This window comes from Macrotis lagotis, chromosome 2 (genome assembly GCF_037893015.1).
Source record: "Macrotis lagotis isolate mMagLag1 chromosome 2, bilby.v1.9.chrom.fasta, whole genome shotgun sequence".
NCBI lineage: Eukaryota > Metazoa > Chordata > Mammalia > Peramelemorphia > Peramelidae > Macrotis > Macrotis lagotis.
Window position 1 is genome coordinate 205,079,842 of NC_133659.1, and position 23,551 is coordinate 205,103,392.

Below are 23,551 nucleotides of genomic sequence, written 5' to 3' on the forward strand. Positions count from 1 at the left end.
TCAGGACAGGACATAGACCTCCAGCAAACTGGAGACAGCATGCATGCGGTAGAAGATTCCGAAGGGAAGACAGATGTTGACAATGGCTGCCCACAGGGAGTAGCCATAGAAATCCAGTTCCGTGTTGTTGTTGAAATGAGGGCGGGCACCAAAGGCAGGCATGATCCAGAGCTAAGGAAAGAGTGGGAATGGATGGGTGGGTGGGTGGGTGGGTCAGGGTCCAGCAGCAAGTTAGAACCCAAGTCATTTCCAGGGATTTGGCTGGCCTACCCACCCCTCCCACACATTTGGTTGGGTTGTTGCTTTAGTTTTATAGAATGTTTGAGCTGAAAGTGACTTGAGAGCTCCTTTATTCAAATAATTTTACAGGTGAGGAAATTGAAAGATTAAGTGACACAAGGTCACACAGCTAGGACTATTAAATGTCTGAGGTCAAATTTGAATTCAAGTCCTCCTGACTCCAGGGTCAATGCTCTATCCACTGTCACCCTAACTGGCCCTTGAATCTCCTGACAATTGGGGGTTTTTTAGGTTTTTGCAAGGCAAATGGGGTTAAGTGGCTTGCCCAAGGCCACACAGCTAGGTCATTATTAAGTGTCTGAGACCGGATTTGAACCCAGGTACTCCTGACTCCTGGGCCAGTGCTTTATCCACTGCACCATACTGCCTTGCTGTTGTTCTTTTAGCAATATTAGATTCTTTGAGTGGAAGTCACTATTCAAGAAATATTCACACAGATATAAGCATACAAATACATGCATACACACACACACACACACACACACACACACACACACACACAAACCCCTCAACTCCAAGGGAACTAGTCAATGGTTACATCACATCAACAGTCTGGCCCTACCCAAACGAAGTTGCCCAGGCGTTGAAAGATATGGAGATAAAGAATCAGGGGATGTGATTGGAGGAAAGTATTTCTTCATATTTAAGAACCAGATTTTAGTTTCCTCCCAAGTAAAATAAGGAAAGGACTATGAGCTTGTAATAGTGGGGTTCTCGTTGATCTCTAAGGGTGTTTCCTTGAAAGATGATGCATCACTATCTGCTTAGCTGTAGTACCCTAAGGACCATGAGATTTTTTTCATCCTACTTGCAGCTAAATCTTTCTCTTTTGTGTGCCCTCTCCCACTAGAATGGGAACTCTTTGAGGAGAGCAGCACTGGAACTGTCCTAAGTTTTTTTGTTTTTGTTTTTTTTGCAAGGCAATCTGGCTAAGTGACTTTTGTCTGAGGTCACACAGCTAAGTAATTATTAAGTGTCTGAGGTCAAATTGAACTCAGGTCCTCCTGATTCCAGGGTTGGTACTTTATACACTACACCACCTAGCTGCATCTTAATTTTCTATTTAGATAAAGATAAAGCACTTATTAAGTGCTTACAATTTATCAAACACTATACTAAATGTCAGAAATACAAATGCAAGCAAAATTTTGTATTCTCAAGCACTTAGAGTGCTTTGAGCATAGTAAGTATTTACTAAATATTTCTCATTCATTCATTTCAGCTCTGAATTTTTGTTTATTGTATGGTTCACATTATGAGAGAAAAAAATTTGAAGTTAGACACCTTAGATTTGAATCCTGGCTCTACCATTTCCTGCTCACATAACCTTTGGAAAATCATTTAATATTTCTGTACCTATTTCTTCACCAGTTAATTAAGAGAGCTGTATTAGATGCTCTCTAAGGTTTTCATAATCTATGCTGTATAATATATAACATATGTAAGTAAACAAATCTACCATTCCAAACATTGTTGTGAGATATCTACAACAGTGAGAACTGATGAGGGTTGAGGAAAGGCCACACCCAGATGGGGCTTCCTCACCTCTAACCCCTTAGACCCAGAATTCTCCCTCTAAGACTCTTTTCTCTGTCTTATCCCTGCTAGTTTTCCTCTCCCTTGGACTTAGGAAAAACCAGGCACCAAATTGAAGTTAAAAGACTCCAGGCAAAAGCTGTTCTGGAAAATGACCCAGGCTTCTGGGTCAATTAGTAAACTAGTTTTGGGGTGGAACTCATGTCTAGTCTATAGTGATTGGAGAGGTACATGAAAGAGGGAAGGGATATTAGATAAATTCCTAGAAACATAGTTAACCCAGACTGAATGAGAGCAGAGATCTGGAGATGCTTCAGTTTTAAAGAAGCTATCCCCCTGTCCTGGAGGAGTTTCAGTACAGATAGTATATTTACAGAGAGTTAATGTTTCTAAAGTGATGATACCTTAGAAATATCTGGGATAGTTATATTAGGGATACATTGGGAGAAGATATTAATTATATCTGCAGAGCATATAACTACATTGGATCAAGTGTCTCTAATTGGGAGATACATCAATGTTGTAGCATTTTTATGTTAGTTCTATGTTCGTTTTGAGACCATAATAATGCTAGGGCAAAGGATATATCCAGATTCTGACAGTTTATGTATTGAAGATGTTTCTATATTTTAGAATACAGTTTCATTGATATGTTTTTATATTGGGAATGAATCTAGATTTGGGGAGTTTCTATATTGAAAATATGTCTATGTTTGGGATATATCTATATTGAGTTCAGAGCTTTCAGGGTATATTTAGGATATATCAAAATTTAAGGTGTTTTTAAAGTAGATATTTGCCTACATTGGGAATATTTCTATATTAGGTATATAGCTATAGTGGGAGTTTTCTATAAGAAGAGGTATCTGAACTTAGGGTATCTAGATATTTGGAATATGATTATATTAGATGTGCTAGCATATTATGGCTGTATATTTGTTGAATATATCTATCAATGAGACTTCTTGAAAGGTAACTTTGCTTATTCACTTTGGGGTATGGTAGCCTTAAGCTACTTCTCCTTCCCTATCCCACTCTAACACTTCACTTTGCTCAGTCTTCACATTTCCATGAGACTGATACTTCCTGCTACTGCTCTAATTAAGCTGAGAAAGAGTCAAGTCACAAGATGAAATGAGCTCTCACATCCCTCCTGTATGGATGAGGGCTCCCTTACATGAGCTCTCACACGTCCCCACCACACACACACACACACACACACACACACACGCACAGAGGAACACACACCTTCCCTGAGTCAGCATTTACCGTCTACCTCCATCTTTTCCTATCACTTTTCCAGGAAGTCAGAGCTCTGCTATTTCATTCATTTTCTACCTTGTTTCTTAGGAAAAAAACCCTTACTGTCTCTGAACCTGAAGAACCAATCCTTTACTAGAGATCTCTAAAGAATGGGCAGGGGACATGGTGAGTCAAAGAACATTTTCACCAGTGTTGGACAAATAAACAGTGACCAGAAGATCATTCCTCCCCTGACCTCCCTTCTTTACCACCTCTCCACCCCTACTCACAATCGCGTTGGACAACAGTAGAAATAGTGAAATATCCTTCAGGCACCTGCGCCTCCAGTTGCTCTGGGAGACTGAGATAACAGTTACTGTCTCCTGGGGGGTAGGAGGGGTGGAGCCCACCAGTCTAGAAGTGGATGGGTAGGCAGGCAATGTTTGAAGGGCATCCTGATTGGCATAGGTGAGGCCATGGACGGGTTCATTGGGTGGGTTTTCCTGGTTGGCAGGAGGGCCTCGGTGGAGGCTCTCAATGATGAAGATATTCTGGAAGGTGTGCTGGGCAATCATTAGTAAGGAATAGGAGAGGTTCAGCCCACCCAACAGGTCCCTAGGGGTACCCACCACCACAGCCACAATAGAATAGTAAGAAATGGCATATTGCCCAAGAGCAGCCCCCATCAGCAGAGCTACATCCACTGTACGAGTTGGGTTTTTGTGGTGGTCCATTGTCCTTTGGTCAAAACGATAGATGATGGAGCCCCCAAGACTGACAAGGGTCATGAGACCCAGGCAGGCTATATTGAAGCTGTAGTAGAGGATCAGAGCTTGGTCAATACCACTCTTGTCTCCACTCACCTGGACCTCATAGATAATGAAAACCCCTAGCCCTACCACAAATATGAGCAAGCCCAGCACAGGCCCAATGAAGAGAGTTTCCCGGAAGAGGCTGGCAGGGGATGGGATGTGTCCATGACCATGGTCATGGGAAGGGCCTATCAGGCGTCCCACATTCTTCCACATGACATAGACCATTGTAGATGCGAAGAGGCTGTACTCGATGTTGAAGGGATATAGGTAGAAGTAGCCCCGTTCAAAGATCTGACAGAAGGTTGTGTTGCAAGGACAGGCCTCAATTGCCATGCTGCTGGACCGTTCTCCTGGGAAGAAAGGGGGATTTAGGAAAGTTCTGGGATGCTAGTGAGCAAAGGATGGCTTTTTCCTAACCTTCATGTATCTTTGGGAATTTTCTAACTTGAGGAACATCTGGACTATAGATTCTTTGTGTGTGTGTGTGTGTGTGTGTGTGTGTGTGTGTGTGTGTGTGTGTATGTGTGTGTGTGTGTGTGTGTGTGTGTGTGTACCCTTTTGTCAATCTGGTGAATCCTATGGACTCCTCAGAAGAATGTCTTTAAATGCATAAAATAAAAATACACAACATTACAAAGGAAACCAATCATATTCAAATATAGTCATCAAAATATATTTCAAAAAACTTCATGAACTCAACCTTTAAAACTCATGCTGATTAATCTAGGGATGTGGAACATTGCATTTAATGTTCTTTTTTAATGTATCAATGAGTTTTGCTTATTATTTTCCATCTTAATTTTTAATTTTTTTTAATTTTTAATTTAAAAAATTATTTGTTATATGGAATGATTTTGCCTACACTGTTCACAGCATTATGGGTATGTTTCTATATTAGAGAATGTACCCAAATTTAGGGTATTTATATATTAGTGTGCTTTATATACCCACATTGGGGGCATAAGACATAGGAATAGAATAAAGGTGGGAAGGACACAGGGAAATCAAGTAATGTAAAAACAAAAGATATCAATAGAAACTTATTGTAAAATAATAATAATGATGATGATGTTAGCATTTATATAGTGCTTAAAGTTTTGTGAAACATTTTGAAAACATCTCACTTTATCCTTACGACAAACCTAGGAAGGTAAGTGCCATTATTATTCTCATTTTACAGAAGAGTAAACTTAGGTAAACAGATGTGGAGTGTCCAGGGTCACACAATGAGGAAGGACATAAATTCAGATCTTCCTGACTCCAAGCCCAGGACTCTTATCTTTTTCTACATCCACCTACTTCACAAAATGCCCAAACTCACCTCTTTCAGAAAGCTTTATCTAGAACTTCCAAGGTGGAAGGGACATCAAAGTCAATCTAGTCTAAACCATCTCTAACAAGTACACTCTCTATATCCCTGACTAGTAGTCATCCAGTCTATAATCATGTAAAACCCCCCAGTAATAGAGGGCTTACTTCTCAAGGTGGCATATTTGTCTTTGAAATGGCTCTAATCATTATTATGTTAATATGCCATTAATCTATGTTTATTCCTATGTAGGTTGCAAGCATATTATCTGCTTGAGGATGTGGGGTTTTGTCCCCTAACAAGATCACAAACTCTCAGGGGGTAGATATTGTTCCTCCTCTCTTTCTTTGGGACTCCCCATAGTAGCCAGGATGGGATAAAATGCTCCAACAACAGCAGGTCCAGTCTGCTGATTTGAAAGACTATCTCATTGCCTTATAAAATCTGCTAAATTCTTTTTTTTAAGGCTGAACCAGGAACCCTAGAGAAACTAAAAGAATAAGAGAAAGATTACAGTAAGGTAGAAAGGCAGGAAGTCATATCACTTGGCAGTTAAGAGATTCTCTCTCCTTTTCTACCCTCTATTTCTTCTTCTTGGGTCTCAACCTCTTTTTCTCTTTAATCTATTCCTGGCCCTCTTTGTTTTTCCCTTTTTTTTCCCTCCAAGATCTCTTTTGTTCTCACCAGCTGAACTATCTTTGCCTGCTCTCCATCCAGGTTCCCCTTGTCTTTGGGATAGGAGCAAGCAAGGAAAATATCTTAGGCATCAAGACTGAATAGCATTCCTTTCCCAAAGAACTGTCTCATAGCAAAAGTTAGGAGTAGGGAATAGTAGTAGTAGTTCCTGAATCCTATCCCTGCCTCACTCCCCTAAGTTAGGTTATGGGGAAACTCAAGCAATCTCCCAAAGTCAGAGACCTGCTGAACTGAACATAAGCTCAGCCTATCCACTGGAGATTGCCCGAGTCAATGATGGTATGTGGGCCCACAAGGATGAAGAACTTACCATTGGAAGTGAGGCGGGCATGGCTGCTATTGTCACTATAGGAGTGTGCCTGGTGAATAGATTCATCCACCACAGCTGCCATCCAGTTAGCCAGGTTGGTGGTGAGTGTGAACATGAGACCACACCTATTTCAGGGGAGGGGAGAATGAAGATGCTAGTGAGAATCCCCATTTCACACTGGGGCTATCCATCCAGTGTATGCCAGGGGAGGATCTTGGAGAGACACCTGGATACTCTATTCTGAATAAGGAAGGACTTTTAGGAAAGGTAAAAACAATTGATGAAATTTGTAGGTTTGGAAAGCAGATTTGGCAGATCCTAAGTAGACCTGGCCACTGAAAAAGATGCCTTGGGGATATTCCATTCATGGGGGCCAAATGCACATGGTTCAACTCCTTCCCCAGGTAAGCCATAGTAAAATTGTGACATTTGGTGAGCAAGTATCTTAAGATGAAAAGCCCTTACTTCTGTTTATAAGGTACTGTACTATGTGAGCAGTAGCATTGAAGCAATTAGCAATGCATTTGGGGACAGTCTGGACTAAATAGCATTGAATTTGGGGACATATTTTAACAACTGACATTGAACTTGGGGATATATTGAAACTATTGGCATGGAATCTAGGGAAGAACTAAAGCACTTAACTTTGAATTTAGGGATGGGCAGGCAGAGAGCACTCACCTGGTCAGGTCTAGGTGGGTGTGAATACAGTCCTTAGCTGAGACCCAGAGGAAGTATGTCTACAAGAAAAGAGGACAGAGTTGACTCCTGAGTAGTACTGAAATGGAAGCCCTGTTTGTGTTATATTTCTTTCACGGACCTTTACAATTTTCATAACAACTCATATTTACCCAGTATACCAAGGTTTACCAAGTATCTTCCTCAGACAGCCTTTTGAGGTGGATCCTGCAAGTATCATTGTCATTTTACAGATGAGGAAATTGGAGGTCCAAGAGATGAAGTATTAGAGTTGGAACTTAAACCAATTAGGTGCTTGCCAGAAAGATCAAGGGAAAGATAGGGGCATGAAGTAGGATAAGAAAAAATAACATCAATTGTCAACTCAAAAATAACTATCCTCAATGATACATGCTCTTAATGTCTCCATTATATACTGAAAACAGTTCTTTGCTGGAGTGAAGCAGGAGGGTATCTCTCAGAACAAGGTAAAAGTGAATTTCCTGGTTTTCACTCTCCTTACCCAAATCAGTTCCTCTGGTTAAGACATAGTTTAGGCAGCAGGGTTGACCCTTAGACAAATCATCCAGCAAGCAAAATTTGGGCTTTGTAAGCTTTTCACCTACTTTTCCCACCACCTCTACCTAGTTCTGTCTGCCTGGTCACATCCCATTGCCTGGTCTCACTATCAATTAGGTCAATGAATCCTCATTAAGACATTAGTTGATGTTAGTTTAAATTAACCCTTAAACTTACCCTTCTAGAGTATTTGTATTTTAACAGAGAACACAGACACCAAAGAAGTGAATTTCTAATAGTGAAATTTTAACCAAAGTGAGGAATAGTAGAAATGTTGGGAATGGATAGAAGAAAAAGAGGGTAACTAGCATTGTGCCTCTGATTTATGCCTCCCATTACCAGGTTTAGAGACAATGGACAAAGAAGACTTTTTTTTAGGTTTTTGCAAGGCAAATGGGGTTAAGTGACTTGCCCAAGGCCACACAGCTAGGTAATTATTAAGTGTCTGAGACTGGATTTGAACCCAGGTACTCCTGACTCCAGGGCCGGTGCTCTATCCACTTTGCCACCTAGCTGCCCCCAAAGAAGGCTTTTGAAGAAATAATCTCACCCATTTAAAATCTCCCAATTACTGTTTACTTTTGGTTTTGTATTGCATAGTCTTTAGTGCATAGAATACAGTTAATAAATGCTCATCGACTGGGAAAATTTTTTTTTTCCAGCTCCAACCATCAAGCTAACTGAATTCTCTGTTTTTTGCCCACGGTTGTGTCCAAGTTGACCTGAGGCTAGGCAGAATTCTAGATTAAGAATCTGGTCAGTTTGCACCTAGAGGCACTTAAAGACAGGAGCCAGATTCTTAGGGATAAAAATTGTTGCTAAATCCTCCTCCTCAAACCACCCCACCCCCACATATATTAACCATCAGCAGAACTCCTAATTAAACTACCTACTTCTTAAACCCTTTCCTAGGTCCTAGGGGCTTTCAGCTGCATTAGGCAGACAGATTTCCTTACTTACCTGAATAATGACAAATATAGCCTGTATGATGGGATGCAGGATTTTGATGGCTGATTGACACTCATAGAAACTGGAATAGTAGCCTGTTTTGAAGACATCCATGACCAGGGTACAGACACCAAATAGGACCAACCCACCTTGGGAGCAGAGATGATGGAGTTAAGATGTTGGAATACATCAACTCAAACCTCCATCTATACTATGCTGCATGACCCACCAGTCAAAAACAGATATTGGAGGTGTCAAAAGATTTTAGAAGTTAATGCTCCCATTAGTCAGTCCTTGGTCTATTCTGCTCTGCCCAAGGCTGAATATGTTCTAATATTCTACTCCTCTTGAGAGCAGGGAAGATTCTTTGAGAAAAGGGACCATCTACATCCTCATGGGTGTTACGACTTAAGTTTGTTCCTATCTAAAATAGGACTGTGCTTTCCATGTTCACAGAGCTGGGGTAGAGGGTGAGTGGAAGTGGATTTACTATTTATCCTGCCCTTAGGTTCACCCACTAGCATTTTTTTAAAATACAACTAGTTTTGGAGTCTAGTTTTTTTTCAGTGCCTTCCAGTATATGTCTTCTTTCCCTTTTCCCCCTCTTTCCCACTTTAGGCATGGCTGAAGATTGTTTCTCATTGTTCTTCCTGATGGAAGACTCAATAAAAGTCTATGGGGGCTCTCAAGATTTAAAAAAGATCAGGTCATCAGATTTGGGGCTGTAAGGGACCTTTTTCACAATACAAGTTTAAAGCTGACCTTGGAAATCATCCCTATCTCCTTCTCTCATCTCCATTTCAAAGAGGAGCAAATTGAGGTTTAGAATGGTTAAATGACTGACCCAAGATCATTCAGGTATGGCACATGAACATCTGATTTGATCTTGGTTTTACTTTAAATCTCCATTACATCTTGCAGACCATAAGATGGTTTCCCTTTCTCAGTCCAAGTGCCTCTCAGACCCACTCAATCCCCTTGCCAAGCCTGGCTCATCTAACCACGCCAGGGCATAGCACTTCTTCTGAAGGCACCCTCGGACCAGAATCCCCTTCCCCCCACCCCTCGGCATTTTCCTCACTCCTCCCCTACACCTCATTTCCAACCCTGCCCCCACAATCTTCTGGACCCCGAACTTCTCCTTCCAACCTTGAAGCCAAATCGGCCCTGCGTGTGAGTCCAGGTAGGGGACCGCATCTGAGCATCGGGAGGTTCGGAAGAGGTAGAAGAGAATCCAGATGGTGGTGAGGAGCATCATGGCGGTAAGCAGTGCGAACACATCTGTGTCATACACCGCCACCTTGTTGAAGGCGCCGCTGCTTATGAGGGTGCAGGCGAGGAGGAGTACATTGACAGACAGCAGCACCGACAGCATCCGACCGCCCTTCTTCCATCCTTCCCGAGGCTTGGGCCCGGGGGGCTGGGGGCTCTCCTTGGTCTCCGGGACCAGCTCCTCCGACATGGCAGCGGCGGCCAGGGAAGCTAGAGGGGACGAGTCACTGCGGGGAAGGAGCAGACAGGACCCCATGTCAACCACGAGAGCTTCCCTCTCTCCAGTACCCCCTCCCCTACGACGCCCCTTCTGAAGTGGAACCTCTCTACAGCCGTCGAAGGAGCAAGATGCTGGAACTGAGGACCAGAAAAGTCCACGTTCCTTTCTCTTCCCCTCCTATTTGGACGGTCACCCCGAAGGGAGAGGAGGAGGAGCGGTGGGCTGAATTCTCTGGGCGTCCCCACCAGCAAGTGCTGGGGGTTCTTAGGATACGAAATCACCTCTATCTGTCCTCTCTGCTCTCTTCAACCCCGAGCCCGCCCGATGCTCCCGACCGGCGAAATACCCACCTGGCTGGGGCCAGGACGCAGCTGGGCGGCGGGGGTCGACTGACGGCTCTTCTCTCCCACGCCAGGCTGGATGGGCGTTTTATACCTGGACTGACTTGGGCTTTTACAACCATTGGTGGGAGGACAACCCAGCTCCATAAACCTCTCTGCCTCGCTCACATGATCCATTTTATTTCGGAGCTGATTTTGGGGAAGAGCACCCAAAAGAGAGATAAGGTTAGATTTATAATCACCGGTGACAGGTCCTTCCCGTCCTTGCCTCCTTTCCTTTAACCCCTTCTTTCCTTCCTTCCCTTCAGTGTTTCTGGGCTCAGGCGCCGCCCCGCCTCACTTTGCGATTGGGGGCGGGTACATTACTCTCACTCTTCTCCCTCGTCGCCCCCCAAAGTCCCTGGTCCTTCACCTCCCGAGGGCATTCCTAGGGTCTTGGTGGTCAGTTCCACTCAGCTCCACGCTATTCAGAAGCTCCTATTCCGTAGCTATGTCCTTCTGTCCTTCGTTTTCCCACCCCACCCCTTTAGTACCCTGGTGCCTGGCACGCCAAGCTTACCCTTCCCATCTCCACCCGACGGCACAGTTAGATTTGCTTTTCCTGATCTTCCTCTCTACCCCTTCCTCTCTTTTTCTCCACCCTCCCAGCCCTTCCAGACCCTAAGAAGCAAAGTCCGGAACGCCTGTTCTTTCTCGTCACTTAGGACTTCCCCGCAGCTGCTTCTTCCTTCTCCGAACCCCCACCTTAAGATCGGGCTTCCTCCTGATCCCGTGGAATTATAGCTGGTTTCGACCCCTAAAAGGCCCTTTCCCGCTTCTGCAGCGTCCCCCGGAGGAAAAACTATAGGAGATCTCATAGGTTATTTCATATACCTTCCCGGTCCACCTTCTTTCCTGTGTGACACAAGGAGAATGGGTTGCCTCGGGAGACAGCTGAGCTCCCCATCCATCCTCTTTTAGGAATGCTGGAAAGGACATTTCTTCTTAAAAACGGGGGCTTCTAGATGATGCCTGAGGGGTCCGTCCAATCCCCAAATTCTAACATTCTACGTTCTGGCTTCTTCAAGCCACTTCAAATGTGCTTAGAGAGGCAGCTAGATGGGGCGGTGGGTTACAGTAATGTATCTCGAGTCAGGAAGACCTGAATTCAAATTCCGCCTCGGAGGGTACTTAGCTGTGTGACCCTGGGCAAGTCACTTAACTTCTGCCTATCTCTTTTTTTCTCAACTTTAAATGGAGATAATGATGGTAGTTACCTCTCAGAGTGAGGTGAGCATTAAATGAGAATATTCGTGAAGCATTTAGCACACTGCCTAGCAGGCACTTAAAGGCTTGACTCCTTTCCTTAGACAGACTTTCCTAGGAAAGAACCATGACTCGGGAGTCAGGTGACCTCTGAATCCCACCTCTCAGTGTTCTTACCTGTGGGATCTTGATCCCTAGTTTCCTCAGTTATAAACTTAGGAATTGGCCTAGATGACCTATAAGGTCCCCTTCAACTCGATCTATTAATCGGGAAGGCTGAAGTTCACAGTATTTTAAAGCAGTCCGACTTCCCACTTAATCTTTAGAGAACGAACGGTTTCTTGGTGGAGGGTGGAGAAGAGAGACACATGAAACCGGTAGATTTTATTCTTCCACAAATACTGAAATCTTTTTTTGGGGGGGGGGAAGGGGGTGTTACGGTGAAGTCGAGTGAGTCTCTTCTCAGAAGAATATTGATAATTGCATAAAACAAAATGAATACGATTACAAAGGAAATCATATATGTAGAAACAATGATGTAAGTTTTTCCTACCCCAATTTCCGGACCCCTGGCGGCTACCTTGGGAGCTCTCGGATCCAGAGTAAGGACCACTGCGCTGATACCATATAAATGACAAGCAAAATTGTGTGTAAATGAACAAACCGCTGCACTGGAGGGTTCAGACAGAAAATCCCCATTCCAGGAACTTTTCAAGGCGAGAAAACTGAGGGACAAGATATTTATTCCAGTCATTTACCGTCCCCGGAGGCTTTGAACCTTCACTCCTTCATGCTTAGGCGAATATACTAAGATCTATGATTTCACTGGTATTGGGAACTCCTTCCTCTACGCTGGTAGCGACCCAGTGAATGCGCCTAGAGAGTTAGAAGTCCAAGGCACATTTTGGGGTTCTGAGGCTTTCCTCGGTTTACCCAACTAGTAAATCAGAGACATACTTCAGGGACTTGCATTTCGGCTTTCCTGATTGCAAAGACCACCTCTCTAGCCACTGTACAACGACATATCCCAGAATAAATAGCTCAGTCCCAGAAGGGTATGTCTGGGCACTTAAAAATGTGCAATGGTTTAAAAAAAAAGAAAGAAAAAGAGAGGACTATTTAGAGTAGCCCTAAGTTGCACTCTGCTTCTGTACTGTGTGGAGCACCCTGGATGCCCCTTTACTTGTATCTGGGGATAAGGTGAAGTCAGCCCTTTCTAATTGAGATGGGAGCCGGACAGTTGATGGAGGGCCCTTAGGACCCAGGGGGAGCTCGGGGCAGGCTGTCAGCGCAGCCGGCGAGCGGAGATCCTCCCAGTCCCCCCACACCCCCCCGCCTCTCCATCCCCATCCCCATCCCCCGCCTTTGGGGCGAGGGCATCTCAGATGTCCGGGTAACCACGGCTCTGGGCCTTCTTCTGTAGCAGCTGGGCCGGCGGCCCCCGGGCCCCCCACCGCCTCCCAAACCCAATGCCTCTGCTCTAATAATTCGGCCGGCTCCCCCCCGAACCCCCCTTCCCCCTCCCCGTCCCGTCTAACTCTGCCACAATGAACGACCAATACCATCGGGCGGCCCGGGATGGCTACTTGGACCTTCTCAAAGAAGCCACCCGGAAGGAACTTAATGCTCCAGATGAAGATGGCATGACTCCTACCCTCTGGGCCGCCTATCACGGTAACCTGGAGTCACTGCGGCTCATCGTTAGCCGAGGGTGAGATCCCCATTCCCGGTCACCCTTCCTCCCTGGTTCTTTTCCCCTTGACGAAACTCGGTGTTTCTTTTTCCTGGAAAACTTTCGGGAGGACAGATGGAAAGCCTATCTACTGCCCCCGGCCCTCTTTTTCCCATAGCTTCTTTTTTTGTTCTGTCCTGGCCTTCCCCTCCCCCAAAGTCCAGTTTTTGTGACCTGACCTAGGTATAGGGTGCTTGTGTGTAATAACCTGTGACACTTGTAGGGGGCAGGGTGTGTGTGTGTGTGTGTGTGTGTGTGTGTGTAGAGGTGGCTAGCACCTCAAGGTAATGACCACAGAACCTTGGAGAAAAGGAGCTGCAGGAATAGTAGGAGGAGGGGATCAGGGATGGCCTTCTAGAGAGATACTCTAGAGAAGGATCTAAGATGATAGGCTGATGGGGGGGGGGGGTCCTTGTCCCTTCTCCACCAAAGGTAGAATGGCTGGAAAAAAGCTACCTAGCCTGGCCTTACTCCCTAGCCTCACTCTTTCCGTTGCCCTGCTCATTCCTTGGAATTGATGGATACTCTATTGTACAGACTGAAAATGCCACAGTTGCCTTGCTCCACTGCCCCTGTTAATTGGTTTCCCCTCCTTCAGTTCGAATCAGAAAGGATGAAATATGACTGCCCAGCTTTTCTTCCTCTCCACTGCTTTTCTTTATAGACCTTGGCTTGCCCCTACACTGCCCTTCCCTAAGCATCATGACCCTGTGTGTTCTGAAACCATGTGTGGTAATATGGGCACACTTCTCCACTCTTTCCCCTTGGAAGCCCAGTCCTTTATGGTTTCCTGTAGGGATGGTGTGAGCATGGCAACCAGTGGTCAAAGACCTGAATAAAGGAATAAAAACTGACTGGGAGAAAGGGAGTGGTGATTGAGGAATAAAGGACTGACTCTAGAGGGGGAAGGGGAAAAGAACAAGCATTACTAAAAGCCTACTATGTACCAGCTACTTTACAAATATTATCTCATTTGATCCTCACAATAATCATGGAAAGAATCTGTTATTATGGTCCCTATTTTCCAGTTAAGAAAACGGAGACATCCAAATGTTAGTTGATTTGCTCAAGGTCACTTAACTAGGAAATATCTGAGGTTTGATTTGAAACTCAGGTCTTCCTGATTCCAGGTCCAGGTCTCAATTCAATTCAATAAACATTCAACAAGCACTATGTGGTAAGGTAGATAGAGTGCTGGGCCTGGAATAAGAAAGATGTGCCTTATTAATTGTATGACCCTGGGAATGCCATTTAAGCCTGTTTGCCTCAGTTTATTCATTTGCAAAATGAACTGGAGAAGGAAATGGTAAATCACTCCATATATATATATATATATATACATATATATATATATATATATGTATATATATATTTTTTTTTTGCCAAGAAAATAGGTTCGCACAGAGTTGGACATAACAGAATAACAGCACAAAGTACCTACTATCTGTCAGGAACTACTAAACACTGGGTGATACAAAAAGAAGCAAAAGACAGCCTCTATCCTCAAGGAACTTAAACTCCAAAGATTGTGCTCTTAGCTGCCTCCAAAGGAGAATAGAACAACCATTTACTTTTCAGATATCTCATTTGATCCCAAAATGACTCTTGGGAAGTAGTTGCTATTATGATCCCCATGTTACAAATAAGAAAACTGAGGCAGAGTTTAAGTGACTTGCCCACGGTCATACAGTTAGTTTCTGAGGAAGATGGTGAACCCAGGTCTTCCTGACTCTAGGCCTAGAGCTATCAACTGTTAACACCCACTCAATACTGAAACTGTGAACTTTAAAAAAAATTATGTTGAATATGTTAAATATTTTTAAAAATATATTTCTTTTTTAAAAATATATTTCAATATTGTTGGTTTCCTTTATAATTCTATGCAGTTTTTATGCATTCAAAGCATTATTATGAGAATGATGCTCTCAGGGTCATTATTCTTAGAGTCCATAGGCTTCACTAGAATTCCACAGATAGTCATACATTAAAAAAAATAGACTGAGAACCTCTGTCCTGGAAAAAGTAGGGAAGGATCTGACCAGTTAGTCAATCAACAAACATTTATCAACGGCTTACTCTATCCCAAACAATATATTGAAAAGGACTGAAAGCACTTAGGAGGTGCCAGGCACTTTATCTTCCAAGAAAGAGGTTTACACGTGGGGCAATCATATTATATTCCCAAAAATTTATGACTGGGTAAAATCATTTGAAAATCAATATTAAGAACAACCTTTAAAGGATGAAGAAGGAGAAAATAAAAGGTCAGTTGGGGGGGTGTAAAGAAGAAAGGACATTGTCTTGATGAAGGACACTGGGAGACTGCCTATATACATATAAGCCTCATGTTGTTGGGGGGTTTTTTGGCCTTTTTTTAAAGCATTGGTTATTAAGCCACCTTCTACCCTATTACCTGGCTCCCTGATTCACTGTCCAACCATTAAGGGTCTGGTAGCAAAAGGCTCTTAAGAGTTGAGGGATCCCAAGAAGGCTGAAAAGGAATATATAGATTATTAAATGTAATCCAAACTCCTCAGGAAACTGAAGTCCTCATATGTAAGGAGATTTAGTCAAGATCACTCAGTTAGCAAATGAATAAATTGAAACTAGACCCCCAGTTCTCTCTACAGTTCAGTGGTCATTCCATTATATCACACTCTGCACATGTGTAATAAGAATAATATTAATGGGTGATTGTTATACATATGTATATATATAATTGGATATTATATAATATATGTCATAAAGTTTACAAAGTTTAAATATATTTCATTAGACTTCCAAAGTAACCCAAAGTGCTAGGAATTATAGGTATTATTCCTGTTTTGCAGAAGAGGAAATTAAGGTATAAAAGACAGACATGTTTGGACCAAAGGTCTCACTTGTCTCCTCTTTGCAGATGGGGTCCCTTCTTCTTACCTGAGCTCTACTCTCTCTCTCTCTCTCTCTCTCTCTCTCTCTCTCTCCTTTTACCTTAAAGATCTCTCATTGCCCCTGTTCTAGCCAGAATGGGATAATTGTTTTAGAGTAGGCTAGACACATCCCTGTGAGGCCAAGTCACTCAATTGAATGTCTAAAGGAATAAAAACTGACTGGGAGAAAGGGAGTGGTGATTGACTTCTGCAGCTTTTCTTTCTTCCCTCCCTCATTCCTCATATATGAAAAAAAGCTGGGGCAGCTAGGTTGCGCAGTGGATAGCTCACTGGCCAGCGCACTGGCCCTGGAGTCAGGAGTACCTGAGTTCAAATCCAGCCTCAAACACTTAATAATTACCTAGCTGTGTGGCCTTGGGCAAGCCACTTAACCCCATTTGCCTTGCAAAAACCAAAAAAAAAAAAAAAGCTGAGGTTTTTTCACAGGCTACTGGCATCACCTCATTTACTTCAGGGGATCATTCTCTGGCTCTGGGAAAGGGTGACAGGGAGAATCAGGAGATTTCTGTGACCTGAAAGAATTGTGTTGCCACCTCCCACAATAGAGGAGAGCTTTATTTGTTGTTGTTGTTGTTGTTTTTTAAATCTTGACAGCTTGCCATGAAACTGGACTTGGGATCCAATTAAGGAAGAGAACTAGGGATGAAGGAGTAGAGGAAAATCTGATGAGACAAGGGAGCAATTCTTCAATCTGACCTGGGACCTCATTAGCAGCACAATGTGTTTCTCTGTGTGTGTGTGTGTGTGTGTGTGTGTGTGTGTGTGTGTGTGTGTGTGTGTGTGTATTGGTGGTGGTGGTAGTGGTAGTAGTTGTAGTAGTAGTCGTAGTAGTCTAGAGAAAAGACTGAGGGCAGTCACAGACTGGGACATTCTGGAAGGAGGAAGTATTCGATTACTCCAGACAGATAGGGCCCGCCCCAAACAGTGACTCTGATGGTCTTGAGGGCTGTTGTCAGTGAGGAAGTAACAGATTTCCAAACTGTTTTATCCCAGGGGGTGGGTTAATAAGAAGTATTTGGGGATCTCTAAAGAATATGTCTTCTACTCAGGAATAGGGAAGGACACTCCTCACCAAGCTTCCTGAAATAGACTTTGAAGTGGATAGATTGAGGAGCTCAATTCCCAGTCTACACTCTCCTCCTCCCTCCCTCACCCAGCCTGGCTGCCCCCACAGTCCCCTCTAGACCAAGGCCAAGGCCAGACACCTGCCTCTCACACATGGGCTTGCCAGGCCTGGCCCTGGTCCCTGCAAACAAAATGCACTCGAGCTTATTTGCTAGAGTATACTAACAAGTTCTCACACATGCACACATACAAACGCATCATGCACACATAAACACACATATAAACAAGGTAAATTGCTCACATAGTCTCCCACATGCACATATGTACCTATCTGCTCTCAGGTATTCACACACTCTAACACCCCAGGCCCACCACCTCTCTGGGCCAGCTCCTCGCTGGGCCACATGAATAATTCACTTCTCTCTCTCAATGCATCAAATATTAATCCTCTGAGATTCCCAGCCCTGCTGCGTGTCATAGCGAAGGCGGGACTAGGCTGGGCCTTCCCCAGCATCCCACCTACCATGACTGGGATAGTAATGGTGATTCATATACCCAGAGATTTTTAAAAATACATTTTATCAGTGGTAAACTGTTCTCTGTCTGCTTCTGTCTATTTAGTTCAGTCTATTTAGCTCTATTTTCATAACTTTGTACAAGTTTATTTTATGGCAGACATTCTTTATAGGAGAGGCCATTAAATTATTATTGTTAGTATTATTTTAATAAGCTGGATGGCATAGTGGTTAAAGTGTTAGATTTGAAATCAAGAAACCTGAGTTCAGTTCTGATTTCAGATGGTTCTGCATAGGTCACTTACACTCTGTCTCAACATCTAGCTCCCAGGATTGTAATAAGGTTCAAATGAGATAATATTTACAAAGTGCTTTGAAAACTATAATGCACTATATATATATATATATATATATATATGATAGCTATTATTATTCAAAATTATTTATGAATCTATATTAATTCTTTAATCCTATGGATCATATTTTATGCATTGGAAAAACATTCTGAGAAGGATTCCATAGGCTATACAAGGTTGCCAAAGGGATTCATGTTACCCCAACCAGTTAAGAACTCTGCTTGAGTCAAATCTTAGGTATAGATGGACTCATGGGACTTGTGTACTTTGACCTGGAATGGATATCTTTTCAGTCAGGAGACATTCTGACTCCAAGCCTCTCAGACCCCTTTCTGGCAAGGTCCATCGTATGAACACCAGGAGATAATCAGTGCCTGGTGATCATCTAGGCTAAGGCCCTCACTCCCATGCCTCTTTAGGGGCAATATCACTGATCTCCAAGTTGTTCCAAGTCGTAGACCCATCTGCCCTCCTGTTCCCCTTGCCTAAGTCCTCCCCAGTCACTCTTCTTATATCTCATTGCAGAGGGGATCCAGATAAATGCGACATCTGGGGCAACACCCCTCTGCACCTGGCAGGCTCTAATGGACATCTCCACTGCTTGTCCTTCCTGGTGTCCTTCGGGGCTAACATCTGGTGCCTGGATAACGACTACCACACGCCCTTGGACATGGCGGCCATGAAAGGGCACATGGAGTGTGTGCGCTACCTGGACTCCATCGCGGCCAAGCAAAGCAGCCTGAACCCCAAACTTGTGGGCAAGCTGAAAGAGAAAGCTTTCCGCGAAGCGGAGAGGCGCATCAAGGACTGCGCCAAGCTGCAGCGCAAACACCACGCGCGCATGGAGCGGCGTTACCGGAGAGAGCTGGCGGAGCGGGCCGACACGCTGAGCTTCTCCAGCCTGTCCTCCAGCACCCTGAGCCGGCGGCTCCAGAACTTGTCCCTGGCCAGCCACCTCCCCTACTCCCAGGCCACCCTCCACGGGACCGGCCGAGGGAAGACAAAAATCCAGAGGAAGCTGGAGCGGCGCAAGCACGGAGAGGGGACGTTCAAGATATCGGAGGATGGAAGGAAAAGCATCCGCTCTCTGTCTGGGCTGCAGCTGGGCAGTGATGTGATGTTTGTCCGACAGGGCACCTACGCCAACCCGAAGGAGTGGGGCCGGTCCCCACTCCGGGACATGTTCCTCTCCGACGAGGACAGCATCTCTCGTGCCACCCTGGAGCCTGCTCTAGGAGCGGAGTCGGCCCACTCAGAGGTCAGCACAGACTCAGGCCATGACTCTCTTTTCACCCGCCCTGGCCTGGGTACTATGGTGTTCCGGAGGAACTATGTAAGCAGTGGGCTTCAGGGACTGGGGCGGGAAGAGGGGGGGATAGATGGCATGGGCACCCTGCGGGCCCGGATGCAGCACTCGCCAAGTCTGGATGATGATAGCATCGGCAGTGCCAACAGCTTGCAGGAGCGCCTTGATGAACTTCCTTGGGATGAGTTTGACCTGGGGCTGGACGAGGCCCTGGAGCCTGAGACCAGCCCGCTAGAGACTTTCCTTGCCTCCCTGCACATGAATGACTTTGTGGCCCTATTGAGGCAGGAGAAGATTGATCTGGATGCCTTGATGCTCTGCTCTGAACTAGACCTCCATAGCATCAGCATTCCTCTGGGTCCCAGAAAGAAGATCTTGGGGGCCATCAAGCGACGGCGCCAGGTGCTAGAGCGGCCCCCTGCCCTGGAGGACACAGAGTTGTAAGTCCAAGGAGGAGGTGGGATAGTGAGACAACTCAGGAAGAGCTTGGGCTGGTAGGACTTTGAGCAGAAAGAGCCCTTAGAGATCAGTTGCTTCAAGTCTCTTATTTAACAAATGAGGAAACAGACCCCGAGAAGGGGAAGTGACTTGGCTACATTCCGAAGGATTTGCCCAGTGACCCTTGCAAAGGATTCTGTTTTTTTTCTTTCTGGGTTTGACACAAGGAGCAGCTGAATTCTATATATCTTGGCCTTGAGAGAGTTGTGACTTGATCTTCTGGTGTTTGGGGAAGGTTGAGTTTAATCCTCAGTACCAGAGCCTTGATTCCCAACTCTCAGGGACCTGGGATATTTTAATCTTCTTTAAGTTACTTGAACGAGAGCTCATAAGGAATCCTTAAATATATGTAGCAAGGGAAAGGAGAGTTAGATTAGAGCATTCTCATGGAACTGAGAATGTACTTAGACCATTTCCAGTGAGACATGTGCTCTGGCCTCTTGCTAGAAGTCCACAAGGGGCTGTGCTAAAGATGTCTGGCAACTGAGCCAGGAAAAGCAGCTCCTTCCCCGGGAGCAAGAAGAGATGGTTTACAATCCCTTAATTGGGGTAACCTCTTTGTTGGGACTCAGAAAACACTAACTTTCTCTTCATCTCCATGGGAAGTAACCAAAGCAGTGAATGCTGTTTCATAGGAAATACTCTAAATCCATTCTCTATTTACTACCTTTAATTTAATGTCCCAGATGCCAGAGTGAGTCCCTCAAACTCCACCTAGCCCAGCACATTTATGATATGGTCCTGTACCTGGGAGATGATTCCCTCGTGGGAACACAGCCATTCCTAGCAGTCCTGTTTTTAGGTTTTATTCAGGGAGCATCCTAGGTATCCAATAATACTTGTGGGAGATAATCAGATTTTGAGATTGAGTAGTGGGAGATATTTTAATACTTTTTCCTCTCACTCTTTCCAAGGACTCTTCAGGGAAAGGAGACTATCAAATTATTGGGGATGGGGTGAGGTGGAGATGTGGGACTAGGAATGGATTTAGTCACCACACTGGCTCTTTAATATTAATTGAGATTAATATTCATGAAGGACTTTGGAAGCAAGTGCTTACTATTCTCCCTTCTCTCTACAGATAATGGAAGGGGTTTTACCCCAAACCAATGAATTGCAAATTGCCACAGATCCCGGTGAGACCAACTGAGACCTCACCAGCCACAGCCCAATGGCACTTGTTTTTCCTTCCTGTCCTGCCAACTCCAGGATCCTGCTGGAAGAATGGACTGCTTGTTTTATCTGATCTTTCAATATTGCTCTGGGAATAGAGGGTGTTCCCTTCCCTCCCGCCATCTCATCTTGCTTTCTTCCACCTTACTGTAACCTTTATGGAGAGGACAGGGATGCAGGTTTCATCATCCTGTGTATTGCGGTTTCTGTGATTCTAGGTACTTGTGAAGGTGAGCACAGCTTTTCATTATTGGGACACAGGCAAAACCAGATCTCCCTTAGATTTCTAGTAAGGGGTCAGAGCAAATAGGAAGTGACCCAAGTAGTGAACGGTCTGATCCAAACCACTCCTTACACATCTCCATTATGAAGAGTTTTAAAGTTGTGGCCATGTTAAATAGGAGGATGCCTGGCCCTACCCTGGACCTCACAGAAGACCCTTGAAAGAACATTTATATGTATTATACCCTGCTCACAGAGTCAGGGGATGCCATATCTCCCAAGTTCTGAGGTTCTCCAAGTTCAGCAGAGGGAAAGGGGGCTCCTGGATCTGGCCACCTTTCCCCTCTTAGTAGAGGATCCTCAGACTGAATCTCTCTCTCTAGAGAACTATCCCCTCTATCCAGAGGGGAGATAGCCATTCATGAGACAAACTCCTCAGCCAAAATACATTTCTACTTTGCAGTGTCTAACACTGAGAGCATGTACAATTTCCTAGCACCTGTCTCAAGTCCCTCACTCATCTCCCTTTGTCTCTGGCTAGCTAGAGAATGAGAAGTGCCAGACTTAGGAGTAAAGAATGTTGGCTTCTCTTTCCAGCTCAGCCTTGTCCCTTCATGGGACTTAGGAGTGAAGAATGTTGGCTTCTCTTCCCAGCTTCAGGTCTCTCTCTTTCCCCCTCCCCACTTATGCTTCCATTTCTTCCTTAACTATACAGTCAGGAGAATAAAAGCCCTTGTCATCCAGAAGAGAAATTTTGGAGACCCAGGGTGACAACAGGTGGTAGAGGAACAGGCTTTCACCTAGAGGCCGGGCATGAGCACCCTCTGAGGTAGAGATGGGCTCAAGCCAACTACCTCACAGACAGGCCCTTAAAACAGATCCTGTGCAAATCATGAGCACACTCTCAGTGGAGAGGTCCTGACTTGGTGCCCAATACAAGCATGCACTAATGTAATCAGTCCTCATTTATCCACTCCAGTGAGGGCCTGGGTCATGTGAAATATATGACAAACTCTTGAGCTTTGGTGAGTTAGGTTTTTTGGGGGGAGGGTTTATAGGGGGATTGTCCTTTGGAAGGAAAGGATGAGCAATTAGATTTTACTGCCCTTTTGGCTCAGTGTATATAGCACACCTAAATTGCTGTCCCTGAGCAACTGTTGGGAATAAGGTAGTGGTGGGGGGTAGGGAGGGTAGTTGGGGGTGTCCCAGGTGGCAACTGGATTGGGAATTCCTCATGGATAATTCACAAATTAGATAAATGAGAGTAGATTATGAAGATGTTGATGGTTGTGATGAAACTTGAGAGAGATAGTAAGATGCACAGGATCTAGATAGCCTCATGAACCTTCTCAAACAGCCCTCCCATCTGCCTTCTTTGATATTCTGCCCTTCAGCTGATGAGTCCTCTGGCTTCTTCTATCACCACAGCTCCTAGTTATTTTAGCTGATCTGAGCTGGTTCTGACCTTGGTTCTCTCCCCCAGGAAGAGGTCCATGGGTAGGAGGAGTTTCATCATCCTACAGGAATGAGGGTCTTCTAAAGTGGGGTTTCTATTTCCCATTGCCCTTCAGGGTCAGGGAACACAATGCTTCCTCATATGCCATCTCAAGTCTGGTCCTGACTGTTCTTTTGGCTCTGTTCCCCAGGCCCGGGGCAACTCCTAAGTGCCGATATCTTCCCCACTCAGCTCCAGGCTATCTCCTATTTCCCTACACCATTCCTGGACCCCCCCCCTTTCCTTACCCTGCCCACTTACTGCACATTCTTCTTCCCCAATTCTGTATAAGTTGGGGGGAAGAGGGTTGGGGGTTCTTTCTGCTGTATTATTGTTACCCTTCCTGATTACAATTATTTTGTACAGAATTCCTTACCATGATGTGATATTTGATTGGCTAGATCTTTGGGTGTTGGGTTGGGTAGGATGGGCAAACTGGGGAGAATTACTGGATCCATCTGCAGTAAGCAGTAGGATATTTGGGGGGGTAGTTGATGGAAGGTTCAGTGTGGTCAGGAATTGAAGCTCCTGTGTTTGAACAGTATCTTCCCCCCCTTGTCTCTATATCTGTGCAGATGATTCACTCTTTACTCCTCCTTCATCCTTCATCGTGGCACTTGGGTAGGGGGGGCAAGTTTGGAGAAAGGTGTGGGACTAAGTGGGTGAGTGGTGCAAGTTCAAACTCTTCTTACCATCCCCAAAGTTTTACTTTTTTATTTTTTATTTTATTATTTTTTATTATTTTTAGATTTTTCAAGGCAATGG

General features: G+C 44.7%; 2 protein-coding genes across 2 annotated transcripts; one reads left to right on the plus strand and one right to left on the minus strand.

Annotated features, from left to right (window-relative positions):
- Positions 1-9,875, minus strand: OTOP2 (otopetrin 2). Its single transcript, XM_074220613.1, has 6 exons — positions 9,563-9,875; positions 8,426-8,562; positions 6,890-6,948; positions 6,209-6,333; positions 3,369-4,243; positions 1-171 (listed from the first exon to the last, which is right to left on the minus strand). The coding sequence occupies exons 1-6, from the start codon at positions 9,873-9,875 to the stop codon at positions 1-3; spliced, it is 1,680 nt and encodes a 559-aa protein (XP_074076714.1).
- A 3,163-nt stretch (positions 9,876-13,038) lies between these two features.
- USH1G (USH1 protein network component sans) lies at positions 13,039-19,842 on the plus strand. Its single transcript, XM_074220614.1, has 2 exons — positions 13,039-13,202; positions 18,618-19,842. Exons 1-2 carry the CDS (start codon positions 13,039-13,041, stop codon positions 19,840-19,842), a joined length of 1,389 nt encoding a protein of 462 aa, XP_074076715.1.
- The last annotated feature ends 3,709 nt before the right edge of the window (positions 19,843-23,551 follow it).